The sequence below is a fragment of the Solanum dulcamara genome, chromosome 4 (genome assembly GCF_947179165.1).
Source record: "Solanum dulcamara chromosome 4, daSolDulc1.2, whole genome shotgun sequence".
Taxonomy (NCBI): Eukaryota; Viridiplantae; Streptophyta; class Magnoliopsida; order Solanales; family Solanaceae; genus Solanum; species Solanum dulcamara.
In genome coordinates this window covers 75,628,433-75,647,303 of record NC_077240.1, presented here as the reverse complement: position 1 = coordinate 75,647,303, position 18,871 = coordinate 75,628,433, and the positions used below count along the sequence as shown (strand labels likewise).

The following is an 18,871-nucleotide window of genomic DNA, read 5'->3' as shown; positions in this document are numbered from 1 at the left end:
CTCTATTATGTTTCATGTCCTTCAATTATGTGTTTGTACTCAACACATTTAAGTTTTCTATGTTCTGTATTCAATGTTTATTACGTTAGAGAATAATTAATGTTAAAGATAATGGGGAAAATCAATTATGTCTGTATATCTTAATTTTTTAAAATGACTACTGCTAATCGAGTGGCAGTAGTCATATGAGTATCGATTATTTTTGTATTATTCATCTGAAACCTCTTGAGCATCTCTTTTAATGTACTTTTGTTGTATCATCCTTTGTTTGTTTTACTTTTAACCTAGGAAGAAATTTAATTAGTTCTACCAAATGCATTCTCCATTAGCCTTGCAAATTCATTGCATAATGTTTTGTTTGTAGCACCAATGATAATATCATCAACATATACTTGAATGATTAATAGACTCTTACCTTGCCTCATTAGGAATAATGTGTTGTCAATTTTACCTCTTGTGAAAAGAAATTTTGACAACCTCTCGTACTAAGATTTTGGTTCTTGCTTCAACTTATATAGCACCTTGTCCTACTTTATATATGATTGGGAAACTCATGACTCTCGAATCCTGGTGATTATTTGCATATAAAAGTCAAGAGAAAAGGCTTTCAAATAATTAAGAAGGCCATTGCTTCTGAACTAATATTATAACTGCCAGACTTTGATTTTACATTTACGATGCACACTGATGCTTCTAATTATGTTGTTGCTGGTTTGCTGATATAGGGTGATCATCTTGTTGTGTTCGAGAGTAGAAAATTGAATCCTGCAGAGCAAAGATAATTTGTTCATGAAAAGAAAATAGTTAAAGTACTCCATTATCTTCAAATCTGAAGGGTGTATCTTCTAGGGACAAAGTTTATTGTCAAAACACAAAATATGGCTAATACATACTTCAAAATTTAATAGAAGCAGAGTTCGGAATAGGCTAGATGGAAAAAATATATTGGCTAAATTCATGTGGATACATAATCTAGGCAAGAAAAATCAAGAGTCTGATATGATAAGTCGCAAAGAGGTATATGCTAGATGGAAAAACATATTGGCTAAATTCATGTGGATATATAATTTAGGCAAGAAAATCAAGTCGTTGATATGTTAAGTTGTAAAGAGGTATTTGTTGCAGTTTATGCACTTACTACACTTGAATCTAGTTTTCTTGATAAGATTAAGTTTTGTGACGCATTCTATTCATTAGATGTTAAGTTAAGGATCAAGTGAAAGAGGGCAAAATTTGACGATATTGGATTGAGGACGATCTACTCTATTTCAGAAGGGACAGAATCGTTGTTTCTCAAGGTGATGGGCTGAGTAGAAAACTCATAAAGGAAATGCATGATATTATTTATGCTAGACATTCGGGTGTTGAAAGGATGATGGAATTATTATCCCAAAATTATTTTTAGCCAAAGATGAAAGATGACATTGAGGCCTATATAAAGTCATGTCTAGTGTGTCAACTTGAAAAGACTGAATAGAAGAAGTAAGTTGGATTATTACAACCTTTATCTATAGCTGAGCTTCTATTTTGATAGACTTTATTAAAGGATATCTAAGAGTGGATTGTAAATCATCACTGATGGTGATGGTTGGCAGGCTCTCAAAATACAGTATCTTTATTGTTGGTCCTACTTTATGTTCTTCTGAGATAGTTGTTGAGTTATTTTAAAAGTATGTTGTGAAGAATTTTGGTGATCTATTGGACATTGTGAGTGATCGTGATGCTAGGTTTACTGATCAATTTTGGACTGCTTTGTAAATATTATTCATTATTCATTATTATTTTTAAACTAAGTTTTATAGTCCGTAGACCATTGTATTGATACTTAAAGTACACAAAAAAAGGCCAACAACCTAGTCCACTGGGTCAGGCCCAACACCTGACTCTAATCCAAAAATGGAAACCTAATTTATACAAATCTCTAAAATCAAATGAGAGTTTGTTGTTTCTTCCTAAAAAATCTCTTCTGTTGTTTGAAAATACTCCTCATTGTTTGAAAATGCTCGCTTGTTGCTGTTTGTGGAACTCCAGGATGCAAAAGCTTCCCTTTTGGATGATCTTTGTATTTATGCCATGGATTTTTGCTCTTTCTTCGGCCATACCATTAGCTCAACAATTCTGGTATGCTTGATTTATCCTTCTTTGTTCTTTACACTGCTCCCTAACCATTTGTTTGTTGTAAATGGACTCTAGTACTTGAGACTCTCTTCTCCTTTCCTTGTGATATCTAATAAAATTGATTGTGTCGATCCAGTATATATTGCTGATTATTTTGTGATCTCTGCTGAAAGTTATTGCGTCTTGTTTGTGTGCGCTACTCATCGTTGATAATGTATGGCTTTATCTTGCATTTTCTTATCCTTAGATTAGGTAATTGAACCTTATCCATGTTGAGTGCACTTCTAATCCTAGTAGGAAGGTTATGAAAGGAAAGATACTGCATTACCAGTTGTGTTTCAATTACCTCATTAGCTAAGTAATCCGCCACGCTATTTCCTTCTCTAAAAATGTGAGTAATCCGAGCTTTAGTATACTCCATTCTTATACTTATATCCCTCACTATTTCCACTAATTCTCAAGGAACCCTCCATTTCTTCTGAATCATTTTTGTGAGGCTAAGAGAATTAGTTTCAATAGTGAATTCCTCCCATCCCTTCTCTTGGCAGTAAACAATGGCTTCACGAATGGCTAGAGCCTCTGCCTCAGTGTTAGTGACCAATCCTACTCCTTTAGCTTTAGCATAAACAAAAATTCCTGCATCATCTCTTATGCAAAATCCAAATGATGTCACAATCCAAAATTGGGTGTGATGACACCTGTCCTTTCCCAAGTAATTAACAAAAGCGGAAGTTTTTCAACTAAAATAACCCCCAAGACTATTGTCACATGTACAAGTCGCTAAAACAAGACTGAAATGAAAAATACAAGTCTCAATATGTCTTCAACTCTCAAATAGAGTAAAGTATAAAAGTACAAAAAATCAAAGAGTCCGCTGGATATCAATAACTATCTCTCTCAAACTCCTTGAAGCCTCAAAATGATCAGAAAGACGGATGATCAAAGTCTGGACTCAGAACCTACCCAAGTTTAGAAGCAAGGGATGAGTACAAAATAACATGGTACCCATCAAGCTAACTAGCTAAATGAAGTAAATATAGAAGGATACATGAACTTCTTTCTAACCCAACCGAACCTCCATAACTACAACCTGCATGGAAAATCAACCCAACCTAACAGCTCATGCTAAACAGTTTAATAATGCTCAAATCACAGCTCAATATCATAAGTCATAGTGCACAAGAAATTAGAAGTCACATGTAAGTATCAAGTATGTCACACACAAATATGCATAAATGTATATTTACACTCAATGATCATGTATGTGTGCAATCGCCGACAAAGACTTTGGTATGATAATCTTACCGAAAATTACATCAGCAACACCATCTCTGATCAAAAATGACCTCAGTCTCATAATCTCGCCAGAAATGACCTCAATAATATATTCTCACTGGAAAATGACCTCGACAATATAACCTCACCGGAAATGACTTTGGCATAATAACCTAGTCGGAAATAATCTTGGGTTGATAACCTAGGCAATATAACCTCACTGAAAATGACCTCGAACTAATAACCTCGCCAAAAAATGACATCGGCATCATAATCTCGCTAGAAATGACCTCGGCCTCACAATCATGTACTTCTCATCACAACGTTTCAGAACTAATGCAATCAGCATGCTCACATAAGTAATGACGAATAAATCAATTCAAATAATCCTAAATCATAATCAGACTATCAAGTATTTCATAAAAAACAATAGATATCTAGATCACGGTATATAATACTCAAATCTGTACAATAACATACATCATCTTTTATTAACTTCGTCGATCAATTTAGATTAGTTAATAACACGATTCAATCCGTAACCTCATCCCCATTACTCCCCAACATATATACAAAGGAAAATTTGGGATTCTAATAGATTCACAGAGTTTTAAGAGTCCACTTGCCTTAACCAAATCATGATCAATCAATTCACGTGAGCCTCCCCCTTTTGAATATACTCTAAATCGCTACAATCTAGTCAAATGGTGTTTGACAATCAGAAACCAACTCTAACGACACTAAGAATTCGAAATTCGGGAAAAATAGGTCAAAAGGCTCAAATTCCGATTTTTGAAAATGAGGGTTTAAATTCGGGATTTTTTTTACATGGGAATGTTCCTCATATCCTTAGGAACTCAATGGTGAAAATTGTTTCAAAAAATAAGATCAAATCAGGTCATAATCAACATTTGAAGAATTTCTCAATGTTCTTGAAAAATGGTCATTTTACCAATTGAAATCATCAATTTCCATGTTTAAAACTGGAATTCATCAATGGGTAATGAAGGTTTGAAGTTAAACGAGCTTACCCAATAGTTTCCACGAAAAAAAATCCTCTTTCAAACCACCTATCTCATGCTCAAGAACTCCAAAAATGGAGTAAAAAGCTAAAATCCCATCTAAAACCCTCTCAGGCGTCGCTTAAGTGACATAGGGTTCGCTTTAGCGGACATTCACTTTAGAAACTAGTGGTTCGCTTAAGCGAACCCCGCTTAAGTGACCCTACTCTCTAAAGAGGGCTCTCTTCGCTTAAGTTGAGTTGCTTAAGCGGCACTTCCTTCACTTAAGCAAAGGCACCAGATATCAGCAAACTCAAAATTCACCATTTCTCAAATGTCTCCGAAATGACCCTTGAGGATTCGATCAAAATCCCGTATACATAAACCATATATGCAACCCTACTAAATTTGACATTCCGGACTCAAATGAACTGTTAGAATTTAATTTCAAGCTCTTCTTGACTCGAAACTTGATAAATCGCAACCAAACCTTAAAAGACCAAAATGCCCTTAGAGCTTCCGAAAAATACACAGGAACTATTCTTAGACCTAAAATTACCCCTCTGAATCCAATGAAATTATCAAAATTTAATTCTAAGTACCCAATCCTCGAATGTTGACCAAAGTCAACTTTATGTCTAAAAGCTTAAAGATTTCCAACTCAGCACCTCAAATCCAAGATATAACCCCGAATCTGATTCCGTCAACTCTCTTAGACCAATTTCAATATTCCAAAATTAATGGAATCGATAGAATTGCGTTCCGAGACCCGAAACTCTGAATGACCTCAAATACAACTTTTAAGCCATTCCAACCTCTAAACTCAAAGTTTATCAAAAGTTTAGGTCATTACATCAACCACTACTTAAAACCATGTTCGTCCTCGAACATAAAGTAAAAGAAAGTACCTAAAGCCTCGAAAAGTTGTGGATATCGGGGCCGCATATCATCCTCTGAATCTCAAGTCGCCTTTCTGACTGAGTAGTGCCTCCACTATACCTTTATTGAAGCAATCTCGTTGCTCCTAAGCTTACAGACCTATCTATAAAGAATGGTTATGGGCTCCTTCTCGAAAGTCAAATCTTGTCCAACCTTTACCGTATCAAGAGAGATCATGTGAGACTCATCCAAAACATACTTTCGGAGCATGGAAACATGAAACACTAGACGCACCACTGATAAGCTGGGTGGCAAGGACAACCTGTAAGCCACCTCTTCCACTCGCCCTAAAATCTCAAACGGGCCAATAAATCAAGGGCTAAGCTTGACCTTCTTCTCGAACCATATCACGCCCTTTATGGGCGACACTTAGAGCCACACATATTCACCCTCTATAAACTCTAAAGGTCGAACTCTCCTATCTTCATAGCTCTTTTGCCTACTATGGACTGTCAAGAGCCTACCCTGAATCATACGAACCTACTCTATAGCATCTCTAAGCAAGTCTGTGTTTAAAGAGTCCATCTTTACTGAATCGAACCACCCAATAGGAAATCAACACCACCTACCATATAATGCCTCGAATGGGGCCATCTGAATACTAGAGTGATAACTGTTGTTGTGGGCGAACTCTGCTAAGGGAAAATATTGATCCCACCTTAGACCAAAATCAATAACATAGGCTCAAAGCATATCCTCAAACACCTGAATCGTCCGCTCAAACTGGCCATCAGTCTGTGGGTGTAAATCGGTACTCATATCAAGCTCTGTACCCAGAACATGTTGTAAGGCCTTCCAAAAGTGTGAGGTAAACAATGAACCCCAATCTGGAATAATAGATATCGATATACCATAAAGTCGAATGATTTGACTAATATACAACTGGGCTAGCTTTTCCGCATTGTACTTCACCCGAATAGGAATGAAATGGGCAGACTTTGTTAGTCTGTCAATAGCCACCCATATAGAATCATAACCAACTTTGAGACACACCTCCGGGCTTCTGGTGCTCACACTTGACCTGTTGATAGGTCAAACACTTGGACACAAACTCTACGATGTCTCTCTTAATCCCACACCACCACCAATGCTGACTAAAGTCATGATACATCTTTGTCGTGCCTGGATGAATAGAATATCTAGAGAAATAAACCTTCTCTAGTATCAATATGATCAAATCGCCCACCTTGGGTATACAAATCCAGCCCTCAATCCTCAAGACACTCACTTCATCAAGTCTAGCCTCCTTGGTTTCACCCTTCAACACCTTGTATCGAATGAGATATAGCTTCTCATCTTTAAACTGTCTCTCCCGAATCTGCTCAACTAAGGAAGAGTGAGCCTCAATGAAAGAAATAGATCCTCCAGTCTCCTCATAAATCCGCAATCGAACCAAGTTGTTGGCTAACCTATGAACATCTCTAGCCAAGGGCCTCTTATCAACACTAATCGCCATGAGACTCTCCATATTAGGAGCCTTCATACTCAAAGTATCGGCCATCACATTAACCTTTCTCAAGTGATACAAGATAGTCATGTCATAGTCCTTTAGTAACTTAAGCTATCTACGATGTCTCAAGTTCAGATCCCTCTGACTGAAGATCTACTAAAGACTCTAGTAATCAGTGAATACCTCACAATACACACCATACAAGTAATGATGCCAGAGCTTTAACACAAATACCACCGTTGCTAACTCTAAGTCATGGGTAGGGTAGTTCTTCTCATGAGCCTTCTATTATCTAGAGACATAAGCAACTGCCTTCTTTTTTTGCATCAAAACTCCACCCAAATCAACAACAAAAGCATCATAATATACAGTGAAATCCACACCCTCCTCGAGTAAGGTCAAAATTGGAGCAAAAGTCAATAAGGTCTTGAGCTTTTGAAAGCTCACCTCACACTCATCAGACCAATGAAAATCTACTACCTTCTGAGTTAGTCTAGTCAAAGGAGCCACAATAATAGAGAATCCCTGCATAAAGCATAGGTAATACCCATCCAAACCCACAAAACTCCTAATCTCGGTAGGGGAATTAGGTCTGATCTAGCCTCTAACTGCCTCAATCTTGGTCAGATCGACCCTAATACCTTCTTTGGACACCACGTGTCCTAGAAATGCCACAAAATTAAGCCAATACTCATATTTAGAGAACTTCGCATATAACTTATGTTCCCTCAATTTCTGAAGCACAGATCTCAAATGACAAGCATGATCCTCCTCAGTCTTGGAATACACCAAGATATAATTGATGAAAAAAATTACAAATAAGTCCAAATACGGCCTAAACACCTCATTCATCAACTCCATGAATGCTACTGGGGATTTGGTCATCCCAAAGGACATAAACAAAAATTCATAGTGGACATAACAGGTACGAAAAGCTGTCTTGGGAATATTCAATGGACTAATCCTTAGCTGATGGTACCCAAATCTCAAGTTAATCTTAGAGAACAAAGCCGCTCCCTGAAGCTGGTCAAATAAATCATCAATGCGAGGAAAAGGATATTTGTTCTTAACTGTCACCTTGTTCAATTGCCTATAATCGATGCACATTCTCATAGACCCATTCTTCTTCTTCACAAACAAAACTGGTGCACCCCAAGATGACACACTAGGGTGAATAAACCTCTTGCTTAACAGATCCTGCAATTGGTCCTTTAATTCGTTCAAATCTGTCGGAGCCATTTGATAAGGTGTAAAAGAAATGGGCTTAGTGCCCGGATCCAAGTCAATATCAAAGTTAATATCCCTATCTAGAAGAACTCTCGAAAGATCAGTAGGGAACACATCGGCGAACTACTTAATAATGGGAATAGACATCATAAGAAGTGACTTAGCACTAGTATCCCAAATAAAATCCAAATAGGACATACACCCTCCATCAATCAATCTCTGTGCACACATATATGAGATGATCTTAAATAATAAGAACCACTAGTTCCCTTCTACTCAATCCTCAATACATCAGGTATTGCTAAAGTTACAGTCTTAGCATAATAATCAAGAATAGCACGATAAGGAGAGAGCCAATCCATACCCAATATCACATCAAAGTCTACCAACTTAGTATAATCATGTCTACCCAAATATTATACCCGGCTAAAGAAATAAGATGGGATCGATACATTTGATCCACTACTAAGGGCTCACCCACATGTGTAGAAACATAAAAAGGCACGTGCATGTGATCACAAATCAAATCAAATCTAGATTCAAAATAGGTAGACACATAGAAGAATGTAGATCCAGGATCAAATAATATAGATGCAAGTAGATGGCAAACTAGGGCGATACCTGCAATAACGCATTAGAAGCCTCAGCCTCGGGTCTCCTCGAAAAAACATAGCACTAAGCTTCTATACCACCGCCTGCCTGAACTGTACCCCTACCATGCAGAACCACAACATCACTACTAGAGGCCCTACCATCTCTACCTGTCTGATCTCTGCCCAAACTCTAGCTGGATGTGCCTAATCTCTCTCTAGAGCCACTGAATAAGAATGATGGGGGCCCAAATGAGTCTGTAGAGGGCACTGGTGCATTAAGTGACTCGAATCTTCATAATTAAAATAAGACCTCGGAATAGAGGACTGGTGTGATAAACCCAAAGGGATGCCATAACCACCTCGGCCCTAACTCTGAGATCCACTAACTACCTGCCCACTCTCGACTGCTGACATAGAAGCATGAACACGTCTATGGCACTAAAACTGACTGCCGCCTTTGTGTGGACCCCTACCTCCATATGAGGTACCTAAAATTTGACCACTAGTAGAGGCCCTCTTGTGGTCTCTAAATACCTCTTAGACCATCAATTCCACCTCCTTAGCAGTGCTCATAATAGATTGGAAGAAAGCCCCCTCATGGGCCAATCTGAATATATAAGACCAAATGGAGAAGGTTAAATCCTTCACATATCTACGTACTCTCTCCGCCTAATCTGGGATCAATGTTGTTGCATGTCTCGATAACTGACAAAAACGTATCTCATACTCGGCAGCTGACATACCACCCTGAGTCAAACTCTCGAATCTCAATCTTCTCTTCTCTCACACACTCCATGGGATGAAATGATCCTCAAAAGCACTAGAAAAAACTCCCCACACCACTTGTGATGAGAATGGCTCTGATGATTAGTTTTTCAATTGAAGGGGATGAAACTGGTTTAGACCTCATGAATGTCCTCCACCACTCTCTGGCCGACCCACGGAGTTGGAGTGCATGAATCGAACACCCCAGGCATTAACTATACTCACTGCCTCCAATATCTCATGAGACATTATAAAAAATTCATGAACATCCTTGCTTTTACTTTCCTAGAATTGGGGTATGTTTCATCTTTTAAAACCTCTCATAGCACTGTTGATCTGCTATAGTCATAACCATATCTAGAGCAACTTGCGCACCAACAGCTAGTGTGGGAATAATTAGTTGCTGACCTACCTAATTCTAAACCATTGGGACCTGATGCTCCTTTAGATTTTGTGCACTAACCCTAGTTTGTGAACCATGTGGGGTGCCTGCAGCACCCTGAGTGGAACTCTCCAACATACCCAACATCCTTAATAAGGTCTCCTAAAGAAATGGTGATGTGGGCTCTGGAGTAACTTGGTCCTCAACAATCTCCACATATGGCTCTGGGAAGGACTCTCTAGCACGAACTTGGGCAGGTCCCGCTCCTCAGGCAAGACCTCTACCAGCAGCTGCTCTACGGCCTCATCCTCTAGCTTGGCACCTACCTCTACCCTTAGCCAGGTTCTCAACAACTACCTTCTCTCTACTAGTAGACGTAGATCTGGTCCTTGGCATTTATGAAAATAACATGTGACACTCAGAACTAGCGATAACGACTCAGTATAATAAGAAAGAATGAATAAAGGAAGTTTCCTAATAGACTTCAAAGCTCAAAGCCTCACAAAGATAAGTACAAACATCTTTGTACCGATCTTCGAGACTCTACTTAGATGTGGTTTGTACATGTGAGACCTATGAACCTAGGGCTTTGATAATATTTTATCACAATCCGAATCCAGGTGTGATGGCACCTATCCTTTTCCACAGAAACAGTCAGCCTAAAATCCAACAATTACAAAATTAAAGTGAAAAATAGTTTAAATAGGCAAGTAATTAACAAAAGTAGAAGTTTTCAACTAAAATAACCCTCAAGACTAGTTTCACATGTACAAGCCGCTAAAATAAGACTAAAATGAAAAATACAAGTCTCAATATGTCTTCAACTCTCAAATAGAGTAAAGCATAAAAGTACAGCAAATCAGAGAGTCTGCTGGATATCAATAGCTACCTCTTTCAAACTCCAAAAAGACTCAAAATGATCAAAAATATGGGTGATCAAAGTCTAGGCTCAGAACTTACACAAGTTTAGAAGCAAGGGGTGAGTATAAAATAACACGTTACCCAGCAAGCTAACTAGCAAAACTAAGTAAATCTAGAAGGATACACGAACTCCTTTTCAATCCAACCAAACTTCCATAACTACACCCTGCATAGAAAATCAGGCCAACCTAACAACTCATGCTAAACAGTTCAATAATGCTCAAATCACAGCTCAGTATCACAAGTCATAGTTTACAAGAAATCACAAGTCATATATAAGTATCAAGTATGTCACATACAAATATGCAAAAATGTATATGCAATGATCATGCATGTGTTCAATCACCGATAAATACCTCAGCATGATAATCTTATTGAAAATGACCTCGGTAGCACCTTTTTTGATCGAAAATGACCTCGTACTCATAATTTTACCAGAAATGAACTCAAGAATATAATCTCGTCGAAAATAACCTTGGCAATATAACCTCACCAAAAATGACCTTCATAATATAACCTCGCCAGAATAGCCTTGGCCTAATAACCTAGCCGAAAAATGACCTCGGCATCATAACCTCACCAAAAATGATCTTGACCTCACAATCATGTACCTCTTATCACAGTGTTTTAGAATTAATAAAATCAGCATGATCACACAAGTAATGAGGAATAAATCAATTCAAATAATTCACAATCATAATTAGACTATCAAGTATTTTATCATATACAATTAGATATCTAGATCACGGTATATAATACTCTAATCTCTATAATAACACATATCATCTTTCATTAACTACGTTGATCAATTTAGATTAGTTTATAACACGATTCAACCTGTAACCATAATTCAACCTGTAACCTCATTTCCATTACTCCCCAACACATATACAAAAGAAAATTTGGGATTATCATAGATTCACTGAGTTTTAAGAGTCCACTTGCCTTAACCAAATCACGATTAATCAATCCACATGAGCTTTCCCCTTATGCATATACTTTGAAATGCCACAATCTAGTCAAAAGGTGTTTCACAATCAGAAACCAAGTCCAACAACATTAAGAACTCGAAATTCGAGAAAAAAGGGTCAAAAGGCTCAAATTTTGATTTTCAAAAATGTAGGTTTAAATCCGAGAATTTGTATACATGGAAACGTACCTCATATTCTTAGGAAATCAATGGTGAAAATCATTTCAAAAAACAAGCTCAAATCAGGTCAAAATCAACATTTGAATAATTTTTCAAAGTTCTTAAAAATGGTCCATTTTTTACCAATTGAAATCATCAATTTCCACATTAAAATCCAGAATTAATCAATGGGTAATGAAGAAAATTGAATCCTGTGGAGCAAAGATAATTTGTTCATGAGAAAACAATAGTGGAAGTACTCCATTATCTTCAAATTTGAAGGGTGTATCTTCTAGGGACAAAGTTTGCTTCCAAAAAGAAAAAATGGCTAATACATATTTCAAAAATAAATAGAGGTATAGTTGGAAATAGGCTAGATAGAGAAACATATTGTCTAAATTCATGTGGATATATAATTTAGGCAAGAAAATCAAGTCGTTGATATGTTAAGTTGTAAAGAGGTATTTGTTGCAGTTTATGCACTTACTACACTTGAATCTAGTTTTCTTGATAAGATTAAGTTTTGTGACGCATTCTATTCATTAGATGTTAAGTTAAGGATCAAGTGAAAGAGGGCAAAATTTGACGATATTGGATCGAGGACGATCTACTCTATTTCAGAAGGGAGAGAATCGTTGTTTCTCAAGGTGATGGGCTGAGTAAAAAACTCATAAAGGAAATGCATGATACTATTTATGCTAGACATTCGGGTGTTGAAAGGATGATGGAATTATTATCCCAAAATTATTTTTAGCCAAAGATGAAAGATGACATTGAGGCCTATATAAAGTCATATCTAGTGTGTCAACTTGAAAAGACTGAATAGAAGAAGTAAGTTGGATTATTACAACCTTTATCTATAGCTGAGCTTCTATTTTGATAGACTTTATTAAAGGATATCTAAGAGTGGATTGTAAATCATCACTGATGGTGATGGTTGGCAGGCTCTCAAAATACAGTATCTTTATTGTTGGTCCTACTTTATGTTCTTCTGAGATAGTTGTTGAGTTATTTTAAAAGTATGTTGTGAAGAATTTTGGTGATCCATTGGACATTGTGAGTGATCGTGCTGCTAGGTTTACTGATCAATTTTGGACTGCTTTGTTCAATTTTTTAAAAAAATATTATTCATTATTCATTATTATTATTAAACTAAGTTTTATAGTCCGTAGACCATTTTATTGATACTTAAAGTACACAAAAAAAGGCCAACAACCTAGTCCACAGGGTCAGGCCCAACACCTGACTCTAATCCAAAAATGGAAACCTAATTTATACAAATCTCTAAAATCAAATGAGAGTTTGTTGATTTCTTCCTAAAAAATCTCTTCTGTTGTTTGAAAATACTCCTCATTGTTTGAAAATGCCCGCTTGTTGCTGTTTGTGGAACTCCAGGATGCAAAAGCTTCCCTTTTGGATGATCTTTGTATTTATGCCATGGATTTTTGCTCTTTCTTCAGCCATACCATTAGCTCAACAATTCTGGTATGCTTGATTTATCCTTCTTTGTTCTTTACACTGCTCCCTAACCATTTGTTTGTTGTAAATGGACTCTAGTACTTGAGACTCTCTTCTCCTTTCCTTGTGATATCTAATAAAATTAATTGTGTCGATCTAGTATATATTGCTGATTATTTTGTGATCTCTGCTGAAAGTTATTGGGTCTTGTTTATGTGCGCTACTCATCGTTGATAATGTATGGCTTTATCTTGCATTTTCTTATCCTTAGATTAGGTAATTGAACCTTATCCATGTTGAGTGCACTTCTAATCCTAGTAGGAAGGTCATGAAAGGAAAGATATTGCATTACCAGTTGTGTTTCAATTACCTCATTAGCTAAGTAATCCGCCACGCTATTTCCTTCTCTGAAAATGTGAGTATTCCGAGCTTTAGTATACTCCATTCTTATACTTATATCCCCCACTATTTCCACTAATTCTCAAGGAACCCTCCATTTCTTCTGAATCATTTTTTTGAGGCTAAGAGAATTAGTTTCAATAGTGAATTCCTCCCATCCCTTCTCTTGGCAGTAAACAATGGCTTCACGAATGGCTAGAGCCTCTGCCTCAGTGTTAGTGGCTAATCCTATTCCTTTAGCTTTAGCATAAACAAAATTTCCCCTGTCATATCTTATGCAAAAGCCAAATGATGTCATGATCCGAATTCGAGTGTGATGGGACCTATCCTTTTCCCACCATACAAGTCAGCCTAAAATCCAGTAATTACAGAAATAAAGCGGAAAACAGTTAAAATAGGCAAGTAATTAACAAAAGCGGAAGTGTTTTCAACTAAAATAACCACTATGACTGATTGTCATATGTACAAGCCGCTAAAATAAGACTGAAACGAAAAATATAAATCTCAATATGTATTCAACTTTCAAATAGATTAAAGCATAAAAGTACATGAAATTAGAAAGTCCACTGGTTGCCAATAGACATCTCTCTCAAACTTCTGGAGGCCTCGAAATGATAAGAAAGATGGATGATCAAAGTCTGGGATCAGAACCTACACAAGTGTAGAAGCAAGGGGTGAGTATCAAGCAACACGGTACCAAACAAGCTAACTAGCAAAACTAAGTATATCTAGAAGGATACACAAACTCCTTTCTAACCCAACTGAACCTTCATAACTACAACCTGCACAAAAATTCAGTTTAACCTAACAGCTCATGCTAAACAATTCAATAATGCTCAATTCACAACTCAATATAAGTCATAGTGCACAAGAAATCACAAGTCACATATAAGTATCAAGTCTGTTACCCACAGATATGCAAAAATATATATGCACACACAATTATCATGCACTATTCAATCACTGGCAAAGACCTTGGCATGATAATCTCATCGAAAATGACCCCGACAATGTAATCCCGCTGAAAATGACCTCAGGAATATAACTTTACCGAAAATGACCTCAGCCTAATAACCTCGGCAATAAACCTCATTGGAAATGATCTCAGCCTAATAACCTCACCAAAAATGACCTGACATCATAACCTCGCCAGAAATGGCCTCTGCCTCACAATCATGTACCTCTCATCAAAGTGTTTCCGAACCAATGCCATCAGCATGCTCACATAAATAATGAGGAATAAATCAATTCAAAAAATCAGCAATCATAATCAGACTATCAAGTATTTCATCAAATACACACATATATCTTGATCACGGTATATAATACTCAAATGTTTACAATAACACACATTATGTATTAACCACACTGATTAATTTAGATTAGTTCTTAACACGATTTAACCCGTAACCTAATCCCCATTACTCCCCAACACATATACAAAGGGAAATTTGGGATTCTAATAGATTAATGAAGTTTTAAGAGTCCACTTGCCTTAACCAAATCGCGATCAATCAATCCAAGTGAGGCTTCCCCTTCTGAATATACTTCGAATCGCCACAATCTATTCAAATGGTGTTTCACAGTCATAAACCAAGTTCAACGACACTAAGAATGTGAAATTCAGGAAAAAAGGGTCAAAAGGCTCAAAACAGTGTTAACTTGTCTATCTCTAAGGTAGAAAACGATTTACAAAATTTGTCTATTCCAAAAGAACCTTTTGAAAAGATTTACCAATTATGTAATTTTTCACTTTTTAAAAAATATAATATTAAGACTTGTGAGTCTACTATTGCTATCAATAATTGCCTTGAAACTATCAAGTTATTAATTGTTGCTGATATTAACAGATACCAGAAGGAGTTTAAGTTCCTTCATATTGGTCTTGTTCAAGTAGCTGTTAAACCTCTTTTCCGTAAAGGTTTAAATATTCCTATCTGTCTATTACTTAGAGATGATAGACTTCTCAACTTTGATGATTCTCTGTTAGGAGTCCTAGAAAGTAACCTAGCCAATGGCCCGGTATACTTTAACTGTTATCCCAATTTCTCGGTTGATATCCATGATCCAAACATTATGGATACTTTGACACTTAATGTCAAAACCAAGAATATGAACAGTAAAGCCGACACTAGAGAAATAGTTGTAATATATAGGGTATATTACAAGGTAATGAAAACCACTATAGCCCCAAAGGCTATATCCACTAGCGTCAAAGGAGTTACTATGCTCATGGAAGCAAACCAAGAGCATAGTACTACCTTCGTCCCCAGGCTTCTAAAATGGGACGACATCTTGACTGACGAAGAGTGGAAATTCGATTCCATTACCCATCCTTTGCCTATCCAACCTGATAGATCTCAAATCGACAGGGTAATTCAATTTCCAGATGGGTCTATTAACCTTAAGTTTTTAAGATCCAACTCTTACAGCCAAGCTTCTTCAAGTAGAAGAATGTCTTCGGCTAGACCTTCTTCTTTTTGCCCCCGAGAGGGAGATGATTCGTCCAATGAGCCTACTGATCAGGGAAAAGTCCATGGAGTAGATTTCTCCGGAACTATCCCAAAAGTCTATTATGAAATTACTGCTCCTGACAGCCCCACCTTTAGCGATATGAAACCAGGTCATAAGCGAAAAGAATCTCTAGGGGTCCTAACCGCTGATGATACCTTTGTCCTTGACAAAAGAAAGCTTAATAAGTGGTGGAAACTTCCTGAACACCAACAGAAGGTTGACTGGTACAAAGCCACTTACTCCTTAGAACAAAGAACCTCTTTTAGAGACAAATGGTTTAGGGACATGGAAAGATTCAAAACTGAAATTGAATTTTTCAAATGGTTTGAACACTCAGGACAAATAGATGACACCAAATCATCCCTTCAAGTCCTTATTAACAAATGGTATACTAGAGAATAGGTGATAGAAAGTGTCACTCCTCCTCTAGAAGGACTTAGTATTCCCTATAGGAAAAATATCCTCAAAGCTTCTCCTTTCAAAAAACCTATTAAAAAGGATACCTCTCTACCCACAGGAGCTGACATCAACAGCATCTACGAACAAAATAACTACACCAATCAGGTTCTTCACATAGTATCAAGACAAATAGAAGAATCCAAAAGTAGCAGTTTCAAAGGAATTTCCCAGATAGAAAACAAACCTAGTACCTCTTACACTAATCAAATTGAGACTAACCCCATATTTAAGATCCAGAATTTTCTAAGGAAGACTTTCCTAAATTAGAAAATCCTCTTAGTCAATCCAATGACATTCTTGAAAAAATCAATGACCAGCTCTCCAAACTCAATATCACCAAAGGAGACCAAGTCAAAGCCATCACTCTGAATTCTTCTGAGAGTAGATATCCCAATAGAAGGAATTACTACTCTAGGCCCTTCTTTCCTAATATGCAGTTCGAAGAAGATACTCTCCACCCTTCAGGGGCCACAGACGGCCATGGAATTCAAGAATGGAACATTGACGGAATAGCAGAAGGCCAAATCTATAATAGACTCCAAGAAATGAGGATGAATATCACTGCGTATAAAATGAAAGGTTGCACTGATAAGAATGCAGCCGTTCGTCTTGTTGCCGGTTTTACAGGAACTTTGAAATGTTGGTGGGATAATTATCTCACTGAGCAAAACAAGGCTGAAATCTTCAATGCAGTCACTACTAAAAGAACCATTAAAGTAGAACATGGAGTTGAAACTTCTTATGAAACGGTCGTAGAAGATGCGACAACCACTCTTGTTTATTGCATCGCAAAACACTTTGTAGGAGAACCTAAACTCTTCCAAGATAGGAGCCTTGAAATCCTTAACAATCTTTATTGTAAAAAACTGACTGACTTCAGGTGGTACAAAGACTTGTTTATCAACAAAGTCATGATCAGATCAGATTGCAATAATGATTATTGGAAAGAAAGATTTCTCAGTGGTCTACCTCCACACTTTGCCGAAAAGGTAAGATCCAAAATCAGAGATAGATGCGAAGGAAAAATCCCCTATCCTCATCTCTCCTATGGAGATCTCATTAGCCTCATAAATGTCACAGCTATGGAACTCTGCACAGATCTTAAGTTAAGAGCACAACTTAAGAAAGAACAGAAAACCTACTCCTCTGAACTAGGTAGTTTCTGTCAAGATTTTGGATTCCCAGCTTTAACACCCCCTTCCTCCAAAAAATTAGGAAAAAGAGAAAGAACTTCTTCTAGTAATTCTAGCAGGAGAAGATCCTCAAAGAAAAAGGAACATAGAGATAAACCTAAGAGAAGGTTCAAGAAAAGAACCTCTAAAGGATCATCTTCTGAAGATACCTGCTGGACATGTAGAAAGAAGGGACATAGATCTAGTGAATGTCCCAGAAACAAGAAGAAGAGAAACAAGGTAAATCTACTGGAAGTAGATGAAGAAACGAAGAAGAAACTCTTCTCCATCATTGAAGAAGAAGAATCTGAGTCTGGTTCGGACTACCTTTCTGAAGAAGAAAGTGATGATGAATTTTTAAATGTCGCTCACAATAGCCAGACAGAAGAAGATTCGGAATGTAATTGCAATGGAGCATTTTGCATGTGTGATAGCAAATCTATCAATGTTATATCTGAAAATTCGATAGAAACCTTATTTTCTACTATCGAACATATTCAAGATGAAGATGCTAGGAGGAAGTACCTCCTTGAACTACAAAAATTAGTTACCAGGCAAAAAGAAGAAAGACCTGAAGGAACTCCTTTTAGCATGAAACAGATCATGGGAAGATTTGAAACTAAGAAGGAAAAACCTTCTGTAGAATTATTAAGAGGAGAAGTAAAAATTCTCAAAAATGAAATCAGAGAAGTCAAAGCAAGACTTCACAAAATAGAAATTGACAATCTCTCTAATCAGCTTCAAAAGGAGTCTACCAGCCACGAAAAAACTTCAAAAGCCATTCTCACAGAAGATACTGATGATGAAAATATTGAAACAGATTCTCACAAATCTGACTCTAACACCGACGCAAGTTTGAAAGCTATTACTAAAATAAGACCTCAGAGTTCCCATATATTAATAAAACTTGTTATAAACAATGATTTTATTCTTAACAAAATTTCCTTGTTAGACAGCAGTGCTGATAGAAACTGCATTGTTGAAGGATTGATACCTAGAAAATACCTTACTAAGGGTAATACAAAATTATACAGCGCCACAGGTGAGCGTATTTTGATTAATTATAAAC

General features: G+C 36.9%; 1 protein-coding gene across 2 annotated transcripts in view; it reads left to right on the top strand.

Annotated features, from left to right (window-relative positions):
* Nucleotides 1–1,973: 1,973 nt before the first annotated feature.
* Nucleotides 1,974–18,871, top strand: part of LOC129885103 (uncharacterized) — a 39,776-nt gene continuing 22,878 nt past the window's right edge. For both annotated transcript variants that reach the window (XM_055959315.1, XM_055959314.1), the window contains exons 1-2: nucleotides 1,974–2,121; nucleotides 13,196–13,285. In XM_055959315.1, the coding sequence (XP_055815290.1) occupies nucleotides 2,074–2,121; nucleotides 13,196–13,285 (138 nt within the window). In that variant the 5' untranslated portion in view covers nucleotides 1,974–2,073. The remainder of the gene's footprint in view (nucleotides 2,122–13,195; nucleotides 13,286–18,871) is intronic.